General features: G+C 52.0%; 1 protein-coding gene across 5 annotated transcripts in view; it reads right to left on the reverse strand.

Annotated features, from left to right (window-relative positions):
* Positions 1-17,653, reverse strand: part of SEZ6L2 (seizure related 6 homolog like 2) — a 29,183-nt gene that overhangs the window by 1,985 nt on the left and 9,545 nt on the right. For 4 of the 5 annotated variants that reach the window (XM_055099652.3, XM_003809363.5, XM_003809362.6 and 1 more), the window contains 9 exons: positions 15,451-15,636; positions 14,560-14,728; positions 12,500-12,663; positions 6,718-6,918; positions 5,147-5,285; positions 4,132-4,328; positions 3,617-3,811; positions 405-596; positions 107-298 (listed from right to left, as the gene is read on the reverse strand). In XM_055099652.3, the coding sequence (XP_054955627.1) occupies positions 107-298; positions 405-596; positions 3,617-3,811; positions 4,132-4,328; positions 5,147-5,285; positions 6,718-6,918; positions 12,500-12,663; positions 14,560-14,728; positions 15,451-15,636 (1,635 nt within the window). The remainder of the gene's footprint in view (positions 1-106; positions 299-404; positions 597-3,616; positions 3,812-4,131; positions 4,329-5,146; positions 5,286-6,717; positions 6,919-12,499; positions 12,664-14,559; positions 14,729-15,450; positions 15,637-17,653) is intronic. The other variant, XM_008961593.4, reaches the window with a different exon arrangement.

Genomic DNA, 17,653 nt, shown 5'->3' on the forward strand with positions numbered 1-17,653 from the left:
GAGCTCTGTGGGGTCGCCCATTGGTCTCAAATGTGCTACCTGACTCTCCCAGCCCTGTCACTTCCCGGACACTGGTGTGCCCCTCCTGCCCTGTCTGGCCAGGCACCTTTGCAGAGTGGGGGCTGGCTGGTCCACTGGGAGGGGTGGCCGGGCACACAGGTGATGGTGACCTCGCCGATAAGCTCAAAGCCCTCATAGCAGAAGAAGCGCAGAGACTCGCCCGCCTGGTAGTGGTGCTTGTACAGCGTCTGGTAGCCATTCTCGGGAACCCCCGGGTTCAGGCACGGCTCGTACTTCACTGCGGGGAGCATGCCAGTCACGTGCCAGCTGCACTACTGTGCACGGGGCAGACGGGCTCTCCCAGGGCTACCCAGCCACCCTCCCAGGGTGTGCCCCAGACTCACGGGCGCATTTGGGGACCCTATCGCTCCACTTGGGTGTGCCTGTGTCCCGGCTGTAGCAGGTAAGCATGGCTGCCCCCTCGAGGCTGTACCCTGGCAGGCAGCGGTACTGGACGTGGGAGCCAACGGGGAAGCCGGCGTCCGAGGCGGTGCGGTGCCCGTTGGCAATCTCGCCAGGGTCAGCACAAGTCATGACTGGTGGCAGAAGAACAAGGTCAGGGGGAGCGAGGGCCTTCAAAGATCAGCCTGGGCAACACAGAGAGACCCCATCTCTACAAAAAATTGAAAAATTAGCCAGGAGTGGTGGCGCACTCCTGTGGTTCCAGCTACTCAGGAGTTGGAGGCGGGATGATCGCTCGAACCCAGCAGGTCGAGGCTGCAGTGAATGGTGACCGCGCTACTGCACTCCAGCCTGGGTGACAGAGTGAGACCCAGTCTAAAAAAAATAAAAGAAAATCTCCCAGAAGCTTAGGGCTGGGAGAGGCCTGAGCCTCAGGCTGTTTCCTCTGAACACCTCTGCACACACACGCACTTCCCACCAATTCCTCAGAAGGAAGAGAGCATGAATTGGAAAAACTTAAAATGCAGTGCATCTATTTTCAGGCCAGAATGACAGGCTTAATTTTTTTCAAAATTCAACGTATGTTATATTTCAGGCTTCGTTTAGTAAACAGTTTGCTTGGGGAAACCCCAAGCCCCTATCCTGGGGTGAAATTCAAAATATTTAACCACCATACCAGAGCATACTAGCCAAATCCCAGCAGGGTGAGCCCAACATGGCTTGCAGTCTGTGGAACAGCAGCTGCCCTCTTTAGAGGGGGCCCAGCTCTCCTGTCCCCAGTATTCTCATTATGCCCAGCCCAGTTCACTCACATACACTGCCTGCCTTCAGGCGTTTGAGTTTACAACCCTGTTGTGAAGGAATCATAATCATAGCCATTTCTTGTATATAAGCCTGAGCTACGTACCCTGCTAAATGTTTTACAAACAAATATAATTCTTTGTGTGTGTGTGCTTGTTTTTGTTTTTTTGTTTTTTTTTTTTTTTGAGATGGGAGTCTCGCTCTGTCGCCCAGGCTGGAGTGCAGTGGCGCATCTTGGCTCACTGCAACCTCTGCCTTCTGGACTCAAGAGATTCTCCTGCCTCAGCCTCCCGAGTAGCTGCGATTACAGGCATTCGCTACCATGCCCAGCTAATTTTTGTATTTTTAGTATAGACAGGGTTTCGCCATGTTGGCCAGGCTGGTCTCGAACTCCTGACCTCAGGTGATCCACCCACCTCAGCCTCCACCAGTGCTGGGATTACAGGTGTGAGCCACCACGGCTGGCCCCAAATATAATTCTTTGTTTTGGAGACGAGAACTTGCTCTGTCACTCAAGCTGGAGTGCAGTGGTGAGATCACGGCTCACTGCAGCCTCAAACTCCTGGGCTTAAGCAATTCTCACACCACAGCCTTCTGAGTAGCTGGGACTACAGGCATATACCACCATGCCTGGCTATATTTTTTATTATTTGTAGAGACAGGGTCTCACTATGTTGCCCAGGCTGTTCTCAATCTCCTGGGCTCAAGTGATCCTCCCACCTTGGCCTTCCAAAGCACTGCCATTTCAGATGTGAGCCACCACACCTGGCACAAACATAATATTTAATCCTGATTATCCTGAGAGGCCAATGTCACTGTCATCTCCCTTGGAGCCCAGGGCTCAGGGCGGTCAAAGGACTTGGCCCATGGTCATTCAGCCAGGGAGTGGCAGAGCCAGAATCTGCCCAGGGTCACAGCCATGGAGCACTGGACAGGGACTCAGAGATGTGGGTCCTGGCACACCTTCAGGCTCAATCTGCTGCCTTGGGCAGGTTCCCTCCTGAGCCCGAGGCAGCGGGGCCAGCCGAACTCTCAGCCCCATCCAGGCCTGATATCCTGTGAATCCTTCCAGGGGCGGGGAGCTTTGTCCAGCCCAAATCTGGCTACCTGAAGCTTCTCCCCTTGGTCCCACCATTGCTTCCAGATGCCACATGGAACTACAGCCCCATGTCCTTGGGGCTGGCTTCCTAAAATTTGGAGAAAGTAACCAGCTGCCATTCCTTTCTGCTCTTCAATTTTCTTTTTCTTTCTTTCTTTCTTTCTTTTTTTTTTTTTTTGAGATGGAGTATCACTCCCGTGGCGCAGGATGGAATGCAATGGCACAATCTCAGCTTACTGTAACCTCCACCTCCCAGGTTCAAGCGATTCTCCTTCCTCAGCCTCCTGAGTATCTGGGATTACAGGCGTATGCCACCATGCCCAGATAGTTTTTTATTTTTAGTAGAGACGGGGTTTCACCATGTTGGCCAGGCTGGTCTCGAACTCCAGACCTCAGGTGATCCACCGCACCTGGCCCTTTCTGATCTTCTAAAAGATACACACTCCCAGCTCCTTTAAATGTCACCTCCTCTGTGAAATCTCCTGCCCCAGCCCTGAGAAAATTAGCCCACTGCTCTCCCCACAGCCCTTCGCCACGCCCAGGGCAGCATGCGCCCTGTGAACTTTCCATCTGCGCTTCACAACCTCAGTCCTACTTCGCCGATGGGGAAACCAAGCCTCAGAAATGCTAAGCGCCTCGCCCAAAGTCACCCAGTGATCACCACCCTGCGTATCCCTCCCAGACTGTGAGCTCCATAAGAGTATGGAGGGGCTTGAACCCCCTTCGCCTAACCCCAACCCAGCACGGGGCTTCAATGATGGCATTCAAATAAACCAAGTGCTCTGACAAGCCTTGGTCCTAGCAAAGTGGCTCCCTACAATTTCAACTGAGAGGACTGCGGGATTGGGGCGGGGCGTAGGACAGGAAGGTGGAGCCAAGTGTGGACCCGGGGAGCCCAGTGGGAACCTGGTCGGAGCCCTTTTAGGGGCCAAACTCAGATGCCGCAGAGGAGGGGTCAGGAGGGGACGGGGCGGGGCCATGAGACGAGGAAACAGGGACCGAGCCCAGGTCGGTGCAAGAAAGAGGGATGCAGCCCGGAGAAGATGAGAGGGAGACCCAGAGGGGACAGTTTCGGGGAACCGGGCGGAGGAGTGAGAACTAAAGGGCATGGGGGCAGGCCTTGAAGAAGATCCAGGAAGGACCCCGAGCGAAGGGATGGAACCCAGAAAGCACGGGGGTCGGGACAGGACAGGCCGAGGACAGGGCCCACAGGGAAGGGGCGGGGCCGAGAGGACGCGGGCGGGGCCGGCTCACTCTTTTGGCAGGCGGGCGGCGCGGCGCTCCAAGACAGGTCCCACTGGCAAGTGAGAATGTCGGAGCCTAGCAGCTCGTAGCCAGGCTCGCACTGGTAGGTGAGCACCGTGCCCCGGATCAGGTCCCCGTGGGATGCCGTCCTCCAGCCCCACTCCGGAGGTGGCAGCTCGGGGCACGTGTCGTTCCTCGGGACCTCTGCAGGGGAGGGAAGGCGAGTTTGGAGGCTGCGTTTTAACTGCGGGCTCCCTTCCAGCCTCGGAGGCTTTGCTCTGTGCCCCCTCCCGGGATCTGTCTCTCTCTCTCTCTCTTAGAGACAGGGTTTCCTGTCGCCCAGGCTGCAGTACAGTGGTACAAGCATAGCTCACTGCAGCCTCAACCTCCTGGCTTCAAACGATCCTCCCGCCTCGGCCTCCCAAGGCCCCGGGATAACAGGCGTGAGCCACCACGACCGGCCACCTCCCGGGATCTCTGGCCTGCCCGACCCCTGCCCATCCCGGGACTCTATCCCTCAGTACCTTTGAAGTGCAATACGAAGCCCTGGCCCAGGCCTGGATTTGGGGGCCCGGGCGGTGCCTGAAACTGCAGTGTGAGGTCGGGCCCAGAGGAGAGAAGGCGGCGGCGCGGTTGAGGTCCCCGCAGCTGGGCCAAGACTCGGGCGCTGGGACCGTCCCCGTCGAACAGCGTCAGCATGTCCCCTTCCCGCACATTCAATCTGCAGGGGGTGAGACCAGGCAATGGGGCGGGGCTGCGACTGGCCCCTCCCATCCAGCTCTGCCCATCCTCAACTCTGCTCATTGGTAGCCCCTCCTACTCTCCAGCCCCGCCCATATTCTCCTATCCCGGGTCTGGCGCCGCCTCCTTTTTGACCAACCATGGTTTCTCCTATGCTAGTGCCTCAGGGTTCCCCTATTCTATGGCTCCTCCCATGTCCTACTACCCAATCCCTAAGCTTGCTCATTACTAACTCCGCCCACTGTCCACTCCCTCCTCCATCACCATGAGATCCACAGCCTAGCCCAACTCCAGCTCTGGCCAATCACAGACCAAATTCGCTAACACCTTACACAACTCTAGGCCCCGCCTGAGTACCTGCTTTGAAGCCACGCCCACTTCAGCTTCTGTGCCATCTCATGACACTCTCATACCAATTCAGCTCACTGGATTCTCCCCAGACCTCCCCAACTTGCTGGTGTTAACGCAACAGTTTGGGTCTGTGTCCGTGGAAATAGCTCCAGGGGAAGCCTCAGAAACCTCCAAAGAGTGAGAGGCACCAGGCCAGAGCCCCTTGTTCACAGTGGCCCCTAAGGAAGGCTGCATTGCCCTATTTATTTGTCCGAGGTTGCCTGGCTAATATGTGATTTGAGCCCAGCTCTCTCACGTCTATCCTGTACCCTTAGTGCACCAGCCTATCCACCGAATTCTGGATAGATACGCAAGAGCCAGACAGGCTCAGAATGCAGGCTACTGCATTGGCATACCACACTTTGCTGAGCCTACACCCGTCGCACCCTCTGCAGGACCCAAACATACATCTCAACTTGGAGCAAGATGCGCTTCTCTTCCTGGACGTGCAGGCCCCACACGCAGTCTTGGCCCGGGCTATAGCTCTGGGGCCAGTCGGGAGAGAGGACCACGCCAGCTGGTTCCGACAGCTCCCCTCCACACATGGCTAGGGAAAAAGGGGTGTCAGGTTCAGGACCCAGGTGGACATGCTGTCTCCATTTCTCCACAGTCCTCACCACTCGTGATGCGTGCACCACATCACCTCGCTTGTTTCCTATTACCTATGATCCACCTGTTTCTTTTATTCTTTTATTTTATTTATTTATTTATTTTTAAAATTTTTTTGAGACGGAGTCTCTCTGTCGCCCAGGCTGGAGTGCAGTGGCGCGATCTTGGTTCACTGCAAGCTCTGCCTCCCTGGTTCACGCCATTCTCCTGCCTCAGCCTCCCGAGTAGCTGGGACTACAGGCGCCGCCACCACGCCCTATTTTTTTTTCTTTTTTCTTTTTTTTTGTATTTTTAGTAGAGACGGGGTTTTACGGTGTTAGCCAGAATGGTCTCGATCTCCTGACCTTGTGATCTGCCCGCCTTGGCCTCCCAAAGTGCTGGGATTACAGGCGTGAGCCACCACATCCAGCCCCTATTTTTATTTTTTTAGACAGAGTCTCACTCTGTCGCCCAGGCTGGAGTGCAGTGGTGCAATCCCGGCTCACTGCAATCTCCACCTCACAGACTCAAGCGATTCTCGTGCCTCAGCCTCCCAAGTAGCTGGGATTACAGGCACGCACTACCATGCCCGGCTAATTTTTGTATTTTTAGTAGAGACGGGGTTTCACTCTATTGACCAGGCTGGTCTCCAACTCCTGACCTCAGGTGATCCGCCTGCCTGAGCCTCCCAGAGTGTTGGGATTACAGGCGTGAGACACCGCTCCCGGCTTTATCCACCTGTTTCTTTTTTCTTTCTTTCTTTCTTTTTTGAGACGGAGTTTCACACTTCTTGCCCAGGCTGGAGTGCAGTGCTGCGATCTCGGCTCACCGCAACCTCCGCCTCCCGGGTTCAAGCGATTCTCCTGCCTCAGCCTCCTGAGTAGCTGGGATTACAGGCATGCATCACCACGCCCAGCTAATTTTGTATTTTAAGTAGAGACAGGGTTTCTCCATGTTGATCAGGCTGGTCTCGAACTCCCGACCTCAGGTGATCCGCCCGCCTCAGCCTCCCATAGTGCTGGTATTACAGGCGTGAGCCACGGTGCCCAGCCATGATCTACCTGTTTCTTGCCGCATCTAGGTCCTGTTGTGTTCAATATCCAGTCCTGCTCTTAACAAACCCTGCCCACTCTCCAGCCTGCCCCATCTGTGACTTAACCCAACAGCAGTTCTTGCTCTTGAAGACATTTGGGTTTGTGACCCCTGCATTCAGTAACAAGCCCAGCAGTTATTCAGCTAAGAAAACAGCCTCTGAAGGGACAGGGATTTACCCAAGGCTTGGGTGGATTAAGTCTGGATGTGCAGCCTTCCTTTCTGAACGGCCTTGCTGGGATCCCCAGTTCAGGGGGCAACGTGGACTGAAGGACATGCCTGCGACAAGGAAGGCTCACCTTTGCAGGCCGGCTCTGTGTCGTTCCAGTGGGGTTCTGTGGGATCCACACATTCGATGGCATTGGGGGGCCCAGGGGGCTCCAGGGCATATCCTGGGAGGCACGAGAAGGTTGCCAGTGCCCCTGGGCGATACTCAGGGTCCGTGGTAGTGACATTTCCATGTGCCAGGAAGGGGGCGAAGCAGCGATCCTCCTCAAAGGCTGGGAAGGAGTCAGTCATAACAATTAAGCATTAGGACAGGCCTCAAGGGATCTTAAATTGGGGATGTGGGCTGAATTGGGGTGTTGTTTGGCCACTCACTGGGCTTTTTTTTTTTTTTTTTTTTTAAACAGTCTTGTGCTGTCGCCCAGGCTGGAGTGCAGTGGTACAACCTTGGCTCACTGCAGCCTCTGACTCCCAGGTTCAAGCAATTCTCATGCCTCAGCCTCCCAGGTAGCTGGGATTGCAGGCGTGCACCACCATGCCCAGCTATTTTTTTTTTTTTTTTTGAGATGGAATTTCACACTTGTTGCCCAGGCTGGAGTGCAATGGCACGATCTTGGCTCACCGCAACCTCCGCCTCCTGGGTTCAAGCGATTCTCCTGCCTCCTGAGTAGCTGGGATTATAGGCATGTGCTACTACGCCTGGCTAATTTTTTGTATTTTTAGTAGAGACGGGGTTTCTCCAGGTTGATCAGGCTGGTCTCAAACTCCCGACCTCAGGTGATCTGCCTGCCTCGGCCTCCCAAAGTGCTGGGATTACAGGCATGAGCCACCGTGCCTGGCCAATTTTTGTATTCTTAGTAGAGACAGGGGTTTCACCATGTCGGCTAGGCTGGTCTTGAACTCCTGGCCTCGAGTGATCTGCCTGCCTCAGCCTCCCAAAATGCTAGGATTACAGACATGAGTCACTGCGCCCAGCCTGGGTTTTTTATTTTTTATTTTTTATTTTTTTAGAGACAGGGTCTCACTCTGTTGCCCAGGCTGGAGTGCAGTGGTGTGATCACAGCTCATTGCAGCCTAGATCTTCTAGGCTCAAGCGATCCTCCCACCTCAGCCTCTCTGGTAGCTGGGACTACAAGCATGCACACCCCACCCAGCAGCTCATTTTCTGATTTTTTCTTTTTTTCTGTAGAGATGGAGTTTCACCATGTTACTTAGGCTGGTCTCGAACTCCTGACCTCAGGTGATCCGCTGGCCTCGGCCTCCCAAAGTGCTGGGATTACAGGTATGAGCCATTGCCCTGGCGTTGGTGGGTTTTTAAAAACTGAATGCCACTGGGTTTAGCATTCACTCTCTAGACTGTCAAAAAAAGTTCTAACACTCCTCATTCACATATTTATATTGCCTCCCTGGCCTCTGGAGGGAAGCCACTGAGCTAGCCAAATCCCAGCCACCATTCTACAGAGCGGAGGTCCATAGACCAAAAAGCCACTTGCTCAAGGTCACACAAAAGACAATGGCAAAAGCAGGTCTCAAACCCAGATGGTTTGATTCCCAGCCACAGATACTTGGCTCTGGAAACAGCAGAGATAGCGGGTAAGGGGAGGGGTGCCTTCAGAGAACTGGCTGGTGTAGGTGTATTCTCTCCTCAGAAATAACAGTTGGATTCTGATCATCCATGCTGTTGCTGAAACCCAAAATTTCAGCTAATGTAAAAACTACTCAGTTTTTACTTCAAGTCAGCAAAAGTGAACATTTGTAGAGCATTTGAGTTTCTGCCCACCTGATCGGATCTTAGCTGCAAAACTCCCTGTAAGTTAAGATTTAGGTGCCTATGATACCAATGAGGAATTCTTTTTTTTTTTTTTTTTTTTTTTGGGATGGAGTTTCGCTCTTGTGCCCAGGCTGGAGTGCAATGGTGTGATCTCGGCTCACTGCAACCTCTGCCTCCCAGGTTCAAGTGATTCTCCTGCCTCAGCCTCCCGAGTAACTGGGATTACAGGCACCCACAACCACCCCCGGCTAATTTTTGTATTTTTTTAGTAGAGATGGGGTTTTACCATGTTGGCCAGGCTGGTCTCGAACACCTGACCTCAGGTGATCCACCCGCCTCAGCCTCCCAAAGTGCTGGGATTATAGGCGTGAGCCACCATACCCGGCCTTTTTTTTTTTTTTTTTGAGATTTTTAATTTTATTTTAATATTTTATTTTTTATTTTTTGAGACTGAGTCTCGCTCTGTCGCCCAGGCTGGAGTGCAGTGGCATGATCTCACTTCACTGCAAACTCGGCTTCCCAGGTTCAAGCGATTCTCATGTCTCAGCCTCCTGAGTAGCTGGGATTACAGGCACGTACTACCACACCTGGCTAATTTCTGTGTTTTTAGTAGAAATGGGGCTTTGCCATGTTGCCCAGGCTGGTTTCAAACTCCTGGGCTCAAGTGATCCACCTGCCTCAGCCTCCCAAAATGCGGAGATTACAGGCATGAGCCACTGTGCCCGGGTTATTTTATTTATTTTTAAAAATGAGGCCAGATGCAGTGGCTCACACCTGTAATCCCCCCACTTTGGGAGGCTGAGGCAGGTGAATCACCTGAGGTCAGGAATTCGAGACCAGCCTGACCACGATGGTGAAACTCCGTCTCTACTAAAAACACAAAAATTAGCTGGGCGTGGTGGTACATGCCTGTAATCCCAGCTACTCAAGAGGCTGAGGCAGGAGAACCACTTGAACCCGGAAGGCGGAGGTTGCAGTGAGCTGAGATTGCGCCATTGCACTCCAGCCTGGGTGACAAGAGCGAAACTCCATCTCAAAAAAAAAAAAAGAAAAAAATGAGACAGGGCCTTGCTCAATCACCTAGGCTGGAGTGTGCAATGGTGGGATCACAACTCACAGCAGCCTTGACCTCCCGAGCTCAAGCAATCCTCCTGCCTCAGCCTCCCAAGCAGCTGGGACCACAAGTGTGCACCACCACACCTGGCTAATTTTTTGTTTTGTTTTGTTTTGTAGAGACAAAGGTCTTGCTATGTTGCCCAGGCTGGTCTCCAACTCCCAGGCTCAAGTGATCCTCCCATCTTAGCCTCCCAAAGTGCTGGGATTACAGGCGTGAGCCATTGTGCCTGGCCACAGTGAAGAATCTTAAACTCATAGAACAGCAGTGGCCTACAACTCTGGAGTCAGGACTCACAACTTGCTATTTTCGGTAAAAGATCTGTGCCGTTTGCACTTTAACACTCCCACAATCTATCCCGCAATTGATTTTTGCAGATCCACTGTTCTATTTCACTGTTACTTAACCTGCAAGGTATCATGTCCAAATCCTACCCATCCATCACAGCCGAGTGCCAATTCCATTTCTCCCATGATTCATATCAAACACTAGACCCTCCTATCTCTAAGCATTTCATCTTTTTGGTCTCTCTCTTGCTACTGTTTATACAACTCCTCTGTTTCAGCCACAATGAAATTCTGTTTCCCAGACATACCAGGCATTTCCCTACTTGCTGTTTCTCAAAGTTCCTCTCTTTCCTTTTCTTTTCTTTTCTTCTTTTTTTTTGACAGGGTCTTGCTCTGTTGCCCAGGCTGGAGCGCAGTGGTGCAATCATAGCTCACTGCAACCTCTGGGGTTCAAGTGGGGTTCAAGTGATCCTCCCACCTCAACCTTCCATGTAGCTGGGACTAAGGGTGTGTGCCACCACACCTGGATAATTATTACTTTTTTTAAATTTGTAGACACAGGATCTCACTATGTTGCTCAGACTGGTTCTCAAACTCCTGGCCTCAAGCAATCATCCCACCTTGGCCTCCCAAAGTACTGGGATTAGAGACACGAGTCACCACAACTGGCCTCAATCTTCCTCTTTTAAAATATCCTCTGTTGGCTGGGCAGGGTGGCTCACGCCTGTAATCCTAGCACTTTGAGAGGCCGAGGTGGGAGGATCACTTCAGCTCAGTAGTTGGAGACCAGCCTGGGCAACATAGTGAGATGCTGTCTCTACAAAAAATGTAAAAATTACCCAGGCATGGTGCCGAACGCTTGTGGTCCCAGCTACTAGGGAGGCTGAGGCAGGAGGATCACTTGAGCCCAGGAGGTTGAGGTTGCAGTGAACCATGATTGGGCCACGGCACTACGGCCTGGGCGACAAAGCAAGACCTATTTCAATAATAATAATAATGATGATAATAATAATAATAATAATAATAATAAAATACCCTCTATCCTTTAAGGCCAAGGTCAAATGCCTCTTCCTCCATGATCACTTCCTTGTTTCTACCCCTTCACATTCATTCCTCTTCTTCTGGTAACAGCATCCCAATTTTAATTTTGGGACGCAGGCCTTCCCCACTCCCAGTCCACTAGGTTAAGTTGGAGCCCACCAGGGAAGGCCACGTGAGGCAGATTAGCCAATCCCAATACTCCCTTCTCCTAGCTCAGTGATTGGCTCAGGCTAAGGCCAACCAGGATCTTAGTCAGGTCAATGAACGCCTCTCCTGGCATTTTTGCTGAGCTCTCAGGAAATATATGAGTGTTCTCTCTGATGAGGTTACTCGGTTGATGGTATGGGCTGGAGGAGGTGGCTTACGCCTGTAATCCTGGCACTTTGGGAGTCCCACATAGGCGAATCACTTGAGCCCAGGAGTTCAAGACCAGCCTGGGCAACATGGTGAAACCCCGTCTCTACTAAAAACCCAAAAATTAGCTGGGCGTGGTGATGCATGCCTGTAATCCCAGCTACTCGGGAGGCTAAGGAATGAGAATCGCTTGAACCTGGAGAAGGGGGGCTGCAGTGAGCTGAGATCGCGCCACTGCACTCCAGCCTGGGCGACAGAGAGGAACTCTGTCTCAAAATAAATAAATAAATAAAAATAAATAAAAATTAAAAACTGTCAGGCGCAGTGGCTCACGCCTGTAATCCCAACACTTTGGGAGGCGGAGGCGGGCAGATCACCTGAGGTCGGGAGTTCCAGACCAGCCTGACCAACGTGGAGAAACCCCATTTTTACTAAAAATACAAAATTAGCTGGGCGTGGTGGCGCATGCCTGTAATCCCAGCTACTCGGGAGGCTGAGGCAGGAAAATCGCTTGAACCCGGGAGGCAGAGGTTGCGGTGAGCCGAGATCACACCGTTGCACCCCAGCCTAGGCAACAAGAGCAAAACTCCGTCTCAAAATAAATAAAGGCCGGGCGCGGTGGCTCACTCCTGTAATCCCAGCACTTTGGGCGGCCGAGGCAGGCGGATCACAAGGTCAGGAGATCGAGTCCATCCTGGCTAACACGGTGAAACCCCGTCTCTACTAAAAATACAAAAAAATTAGTCGGGCGCGGTGGCGGGTGCCTGTAGTCCCAGCTACTCGGGAGGCTGAGGCAGGAGAATGGCGTGAACCCGGGAGGCGGAGCTTGCAGTGAGCCGAGATGGCGCCACTGCATTCCAGCCTGGGTGACAGAGCGAGACTCGTCTCAAAATAAATAAATAAATAAATAAATAAATAAATAAATAAATAAATAAAATAAAAATTAAGTTGGTGGTATGTAAGTCGGCAGCTATGTCCATCACACAGGGAAAGTGCCTGAGGATGAAGCCAGCACAGAGGAAAGAACCGAGATACTGAGATAACTGGTCTCTGGGCTATGTACCTGGATCCAGACATTCATGAAGCTTAAACAGAGAAGGCTGCCTGGGGGAAGGAGAAGGGGTCCCTAGAAGAGATCCTTGCAGTTTTGGGGCAGGGAAGCGAGTCACGTTTCAAGAAACCCAGCACGGAGATGAACAGGCATAGAGTTTGTGCTTCCAACTATGCTTGGTGTCAGGAAGAGGGGAAGGTGTGGCGGTTGGGGTCCGGTGGGGGAGTGGGTCACTTACCTTCAAATCGGAGGCTTAACAGCAGGGGATTGGCAGGTGTCTCTGACAGCAGCTCCACGTAGAGGGACTGGGCGTCACTGATGAGACCCCGCTCAGGGACATCGTCCATGTCCGAATCATAGATCACGGGGGATAGGGGGCTGCCCCCTGAGCGCACCATCAGCCTGGGATGGACAGAAACGTGACCAGGAGCTCAATCTCCCTCACAAGCTGCCTCACCCCTTGCCTGCTTTCCTAACTTATTTTTATAGCTGTTATCATCACACATAACTATATGCCACGCACTCTTCTAAGCCCTTACACATTCTATCTCATTTAATTTTCACAAGAACTCTTGAGTCAGACACTATTATTATCCTTTATTTTATAGATGAGGATATTAGGGCATAGAAAGATCAAGTAACCTGTCCAAGGTCACAGATCAAGTAGTGGCAGGGCTGAGATACCAAGTTGCTAGGTAAAGGATGATAATGATGATGAAGATAGCAGATGCTTGACCAGGCATGGTGGCTCAGCTCACACCTGTCATCCCAGCACTTTGGGAAGCCAAGACGGGTGGATCACCTGAAGTCAAGGAGTTCAAGACCAGGCTGGCCAACATGGTAAAACCCCATGTTTACTAAAAATACAAAAATTAGCCAGGCATGGTGGTGCATGCCTGTAATCCCAGCTACTCAGGAGGCTGAGGCAGGAGAATTGCTTGCATCTGGGAGGTGGAGGTTGCAGTGAGCTGAATCCGTGCCACTGCACTCCAGTCTGGGTGACAGAGCGAAAGTCTGTCTCCAAAAATAAATAAATAAATAAATAAGGCCAGGTGCGGTGGTTCATGCCTGTAATCCTAGCACTTTGGGAGGCCGAGGTGGGTGGATCACGAGGTCAGGAGATCGAGACCATCCTGGCTAACACGGTGAAACCCCAACTCTACTAAAAAAAAAAGTGCAAAAAATTAGCCGGACGTGGTGGCACACGCTTGTGGTCCCAGCTACTCGGGAGGCTAAGGCAGGAGAATAGCTTGAGCCTGGGAGACAGAGGTTGTAGTGAGCCAAGATCGCACCACTGCACTCCAGCCTGGGCGACAGGGTGAGACTCCATCTTAAAAAAAAAAAAAAAAAAAGAGGATAGCAGACACTTTTATAGTGCTTATTGTCCCAGGCGCCATTCTAAGGACTTTATATAATTTCAGCACTTATCCTCACAGAAACCTGAAGAGGGAAGTACTGTTATCTCCATTCTACAGATGAGGAAACTGAGGCACAAAGAAGTTAAGTGATTTGTCTAAGGTTGCACAGCTACACTTCCTAAGAAAGTCTTAGGACTGGCTGGGTGTGGTGGCTCATGCCTATAATTCCAGCACTTTGGGAGGCCAAGGTGGGCAGATCACCTGAGGTTGGGAGTTTGAGACCAGCCTGACCAACATGGAGAAACTCCATCTCTACTAAAAATGCAAAATTAGCTGGGCATGGTGGTACATGCCTGTAATCCCAACTAATCAGGAGGCTGAGGCAGGAGAATCACTTGAACCCGGGAGGCAGAGGTTGCGGTAAGCCAAGACTGCGGCACTGCACTCCAGCCTGGGCAACAAGAGTGAAACTCTGTCTCAAAAAAAAAAAAAAAAAAAGGCTTAGGACTAAGCTGTGATGCATATCTCAACCAGGATCTACCCCAGCTGTGTCCAAGTCCCCACTTAGCCTCCCTACTTCCCTGAGGTGGGGACTTCTTTTTTTTTTTTTTGAGACGGAGTCTCATTATGTCTCCCAGGATGGAGTGCAGTGGTGCGATCTTGGCTCACTGCAAGCTCTGCCTCCCGGGTTCACGCCATTCTCCTGCCTCAGCCTCCCGAGTAGCTGGGACTACAGGTGCCCACCACCATGCCCGGCTAATTTTTTTTTTTTTTTTTGTATTTTTAGCAGAGATGGGGTTTCACCATGTTAGCCAGGATGGACTCGATCTCCTGACCTTGTGATCCGCCTGCCTCGGCCTCCCAAAGTACTGGGATTACAGGCATGAGCCACCATGCCCAGCCAAGGTGGGGACTTCTGACCCAAGACCCAGACCCTTACCGGTCATTGTCCTCATCCAGCGAGACCCTTTCAAAGTGCAGGTGCAGCCGGCGCCCCTCAGCTGCTTCAATGACCCAACGGCAGGTGAGGTTGGGCCCTACGGCTCCCCCAGGCTCTGGGGACACGATGCGGCCCAGGGTGGCATTGTGGATGGTGCCACCACAGGATGCTGTGGGCAGAGGAGGGGTACGTTAAGGCCAGCCTGAGGTGAACTGTCCTTCTCCTCGGGGCCTCGGCCCATTTTCAGAACTGTTGCATTCACACGTTTGGCTGGGACCCGGCCCAGGGCTGGCCTCTGTCCCATGGAGTCACTCCAGAGGACGGGACCTTCTCCAGGCATGAGCCAGGAGAGAAACCAGCCCCGGTACGGGAGAACCCCAGGATTGACACCTCCTAGGATGGAGACACCACTAAAATGAAGACTCTCCAACTGCGGATACTCTAGGATGGGGAGTTACAAGGATCCCTAAAATTCAAAGCCTCAGCTGGGAAATCTTCAGGACAGGACTTTCAGAGTGAAGACACCACGGGATGGGAATCCCAGTAAGAGGCTCTCTAGGATAGAAGCCCTCTGGACATGAACCCTAAAAATGGCTTCCTTTAGGATGAGGATGCTACCCCAGAAGGGACCTCCAGAATGGTGACTCCCAAAATAAAATCTCCAATGGGACACCCCGAGATGGAGACCGCCCAAGGATGGAGAAACCCCAAGGAGAGAGACCCTCCGCACAAAGAGCTCTGGCTGCAGACCCCAGGATGGGGACTCCTCAGGGTAAACACCCCTTCAGAATGGGTTTTCCCCAAAGGTGGACACCTGGACACCCCCGAGATAGGACCCTCCCAATGGGGTTCCCAGAACAGATGCCCCACCCGCTGTGGCAGGAGACTCACCCATGCAGCTGGGGGTTTCACCGTTCCAGGATGGCCGGGTGCCATTGAGGCAGATGAGGGTCTCCTCTCCCTGCAGCTGGTAGCCCGAATCACAGTGAAAGGTGGCAGTGCCCCCAGGGTGCAGGTCCGTCACACTCACGTCCCCATGGGCCGGCCGGGGAGGGAAGCCACAGCTCAGGAGGTAGGCTGCACCAGACAGACAGCGGGTAGCAGGGCTCACTTTCCCATGCCACCCTCTCGTACTGATCCCCCAGCACTTCCCCCCTCTCCTTTCAGGCCAACATTCCAGGGGCACACACTGGCTCCATACTGGCGTACATACCGAGAAATAAGAGCTCCTCACATAGGCACCTTGCCTCGCGAACAGGAAATTCCAACACCCCTTATCTCCCCCACTCATTGTAATTCACCCTCGTTGGCCCCCATTTTATAGATGAGGTATCTGAGGTTCAAACAAGTTATTCTGGACCCCGCTACTCATTTGTTGTGTGACTTCAGGCAAATCAATGAACTACTCTGAAGTTCATCCAGCTGTAATAACAGATAGTATTTGCAGAGCTTGTTCAGCTCCCAAAGTGTGTCCACACAGAGATTTTGAGGTCAGCAGACAAAGATTATGTGACCTGGCTAGGCATGCTGGCTCACGCCTGTAATCCCAGCACTTTTGGAGGCCGAGGCAGGTGGATCACGAAGTCAGGAGTTCGAGACCAGCCTGGCCAACATGGTAAAACCCCGTCTCTAAAAACGAAAATTAGCCAGGCATGGTGGTAGGTGCCTGTAATCCCAGCTACTTGGGAGGCTGAGGCAGGAGAATCACTTGAACCCAGGAGGCAGAGGTTGCAGTGAGCTGAGATCGTCCCATTGCACTCCAGCCTGGGCGACAAGAGCAAAACTCTGTCTCAAAAAAAAAAAAGATTATGTGACCTGTTTCGCAGGTGTGAACACTGAGGCTCCAAGTTATTAAATGTCTCTTTTGATTTTTCTTCCCTCCACACACACAGCCTTTCTTCCACCAAGGTGCCCTGTGGTATACCCTCAGCTCCTCAGCTTCCATCCAGAAGAACCACTTGAAACTTCTTTTTTTTTTTTTTTTTTTTTTTTTTTTGAGACAGGGTCTCACTCTGTTGCCCAGGCTGGAGTGCAGTGGTGTGATCATAGCTCACTGGAACCTTGAACTCCTGGCCTCAAGCAATCCTCCTGACCCAGCCTCCCAAGTAGCTGGGACTACAGGTTTGTGCCACCATGCCCCGCTAATTTTTAAATTTTTTGTAGAGATGACATCTCAGTATGTTGCCCAGGCTGGTCTTGAACTCCTGGCCTCAAGCAAACATGAAACTTGTTGAGGAAATTTGACTATTTTGTCTTTATTTTTTTTGTTTTTGTTTTTGAGGAGAAGTCTCTGTTGCCCAGGCTGGAGTGCAATGGCATGCAATCTCGGCTCACTGCAACCTCCGTCTCCTGGGTTCAAGCGGTTCTCCTGCCTCAGCCTCCCAAGTAGCTGGGATTACAGGTGTGTGCGACCATGCCTAGCTAATTTTTGTATTTTTAGTAGAGATGGGATTTTACCATGTTGGCCAGGGTGGTCTCGAACTCCTGATCTCTTCAGACCTCCTGACTTCACTTTCACTGGGGGATTCATTTACAGGCCACTGAGTATTAAGATCTTTAAAGACAAAATAGTCTTTAAAGGCACAGTGGCTCACACCTGTAATCCTAGCACTTTGGGAGGCTGAGGCGGGTGGATCACCTGAGGTCAGGAAAAAGACCCAGGCCTTGTCCTCAGGAGTCCATTGTCTACTGAGATGAACATAAGAACAACCTTCTAGAACAAAGTGGTTTCAATAAATGGTAGCTTTGGGAATGGCTGCCCATGCCCAACAGAATCAAGTCTGAATGCTTTAGTTTGACATTCAAGCCCCTTCCACAGTTAAATGCAGCCCAGCACATTCCAGGTTCAGGGTTGATCTCCCAAGACCGACATAGCCTACACAACACAGTTTTGTGACTCCTTAATTTTCCACCTCCATATTTTCGCTTGTGCTCTCCCCCTACTTTCTCATCTTTTAAGAGATCAGACTGGGGGGCTTATGTACCACCTCTTCCAGGAAGCCTTCCTGACTCTACATCTCTCCAACAGTTACTTGTTCTCTTACCTATACACAGTCCTGCATGCATGATTTTGTCATCACATTAACCATTGTCT

This window comes from Pan paniscus, chromosome 18, assembly GCF_029289425.2.
Source record: "Pan paniscus chromosome 18, NHGRI_mPanPan1-v2.0_pri, whole genome shotgun sequence".
Lineage (NCBI taxonomy): Eukaryota > Metazoa > Chordata > Mammalia > Primates > Hominidae > Pan > Pan paniscus.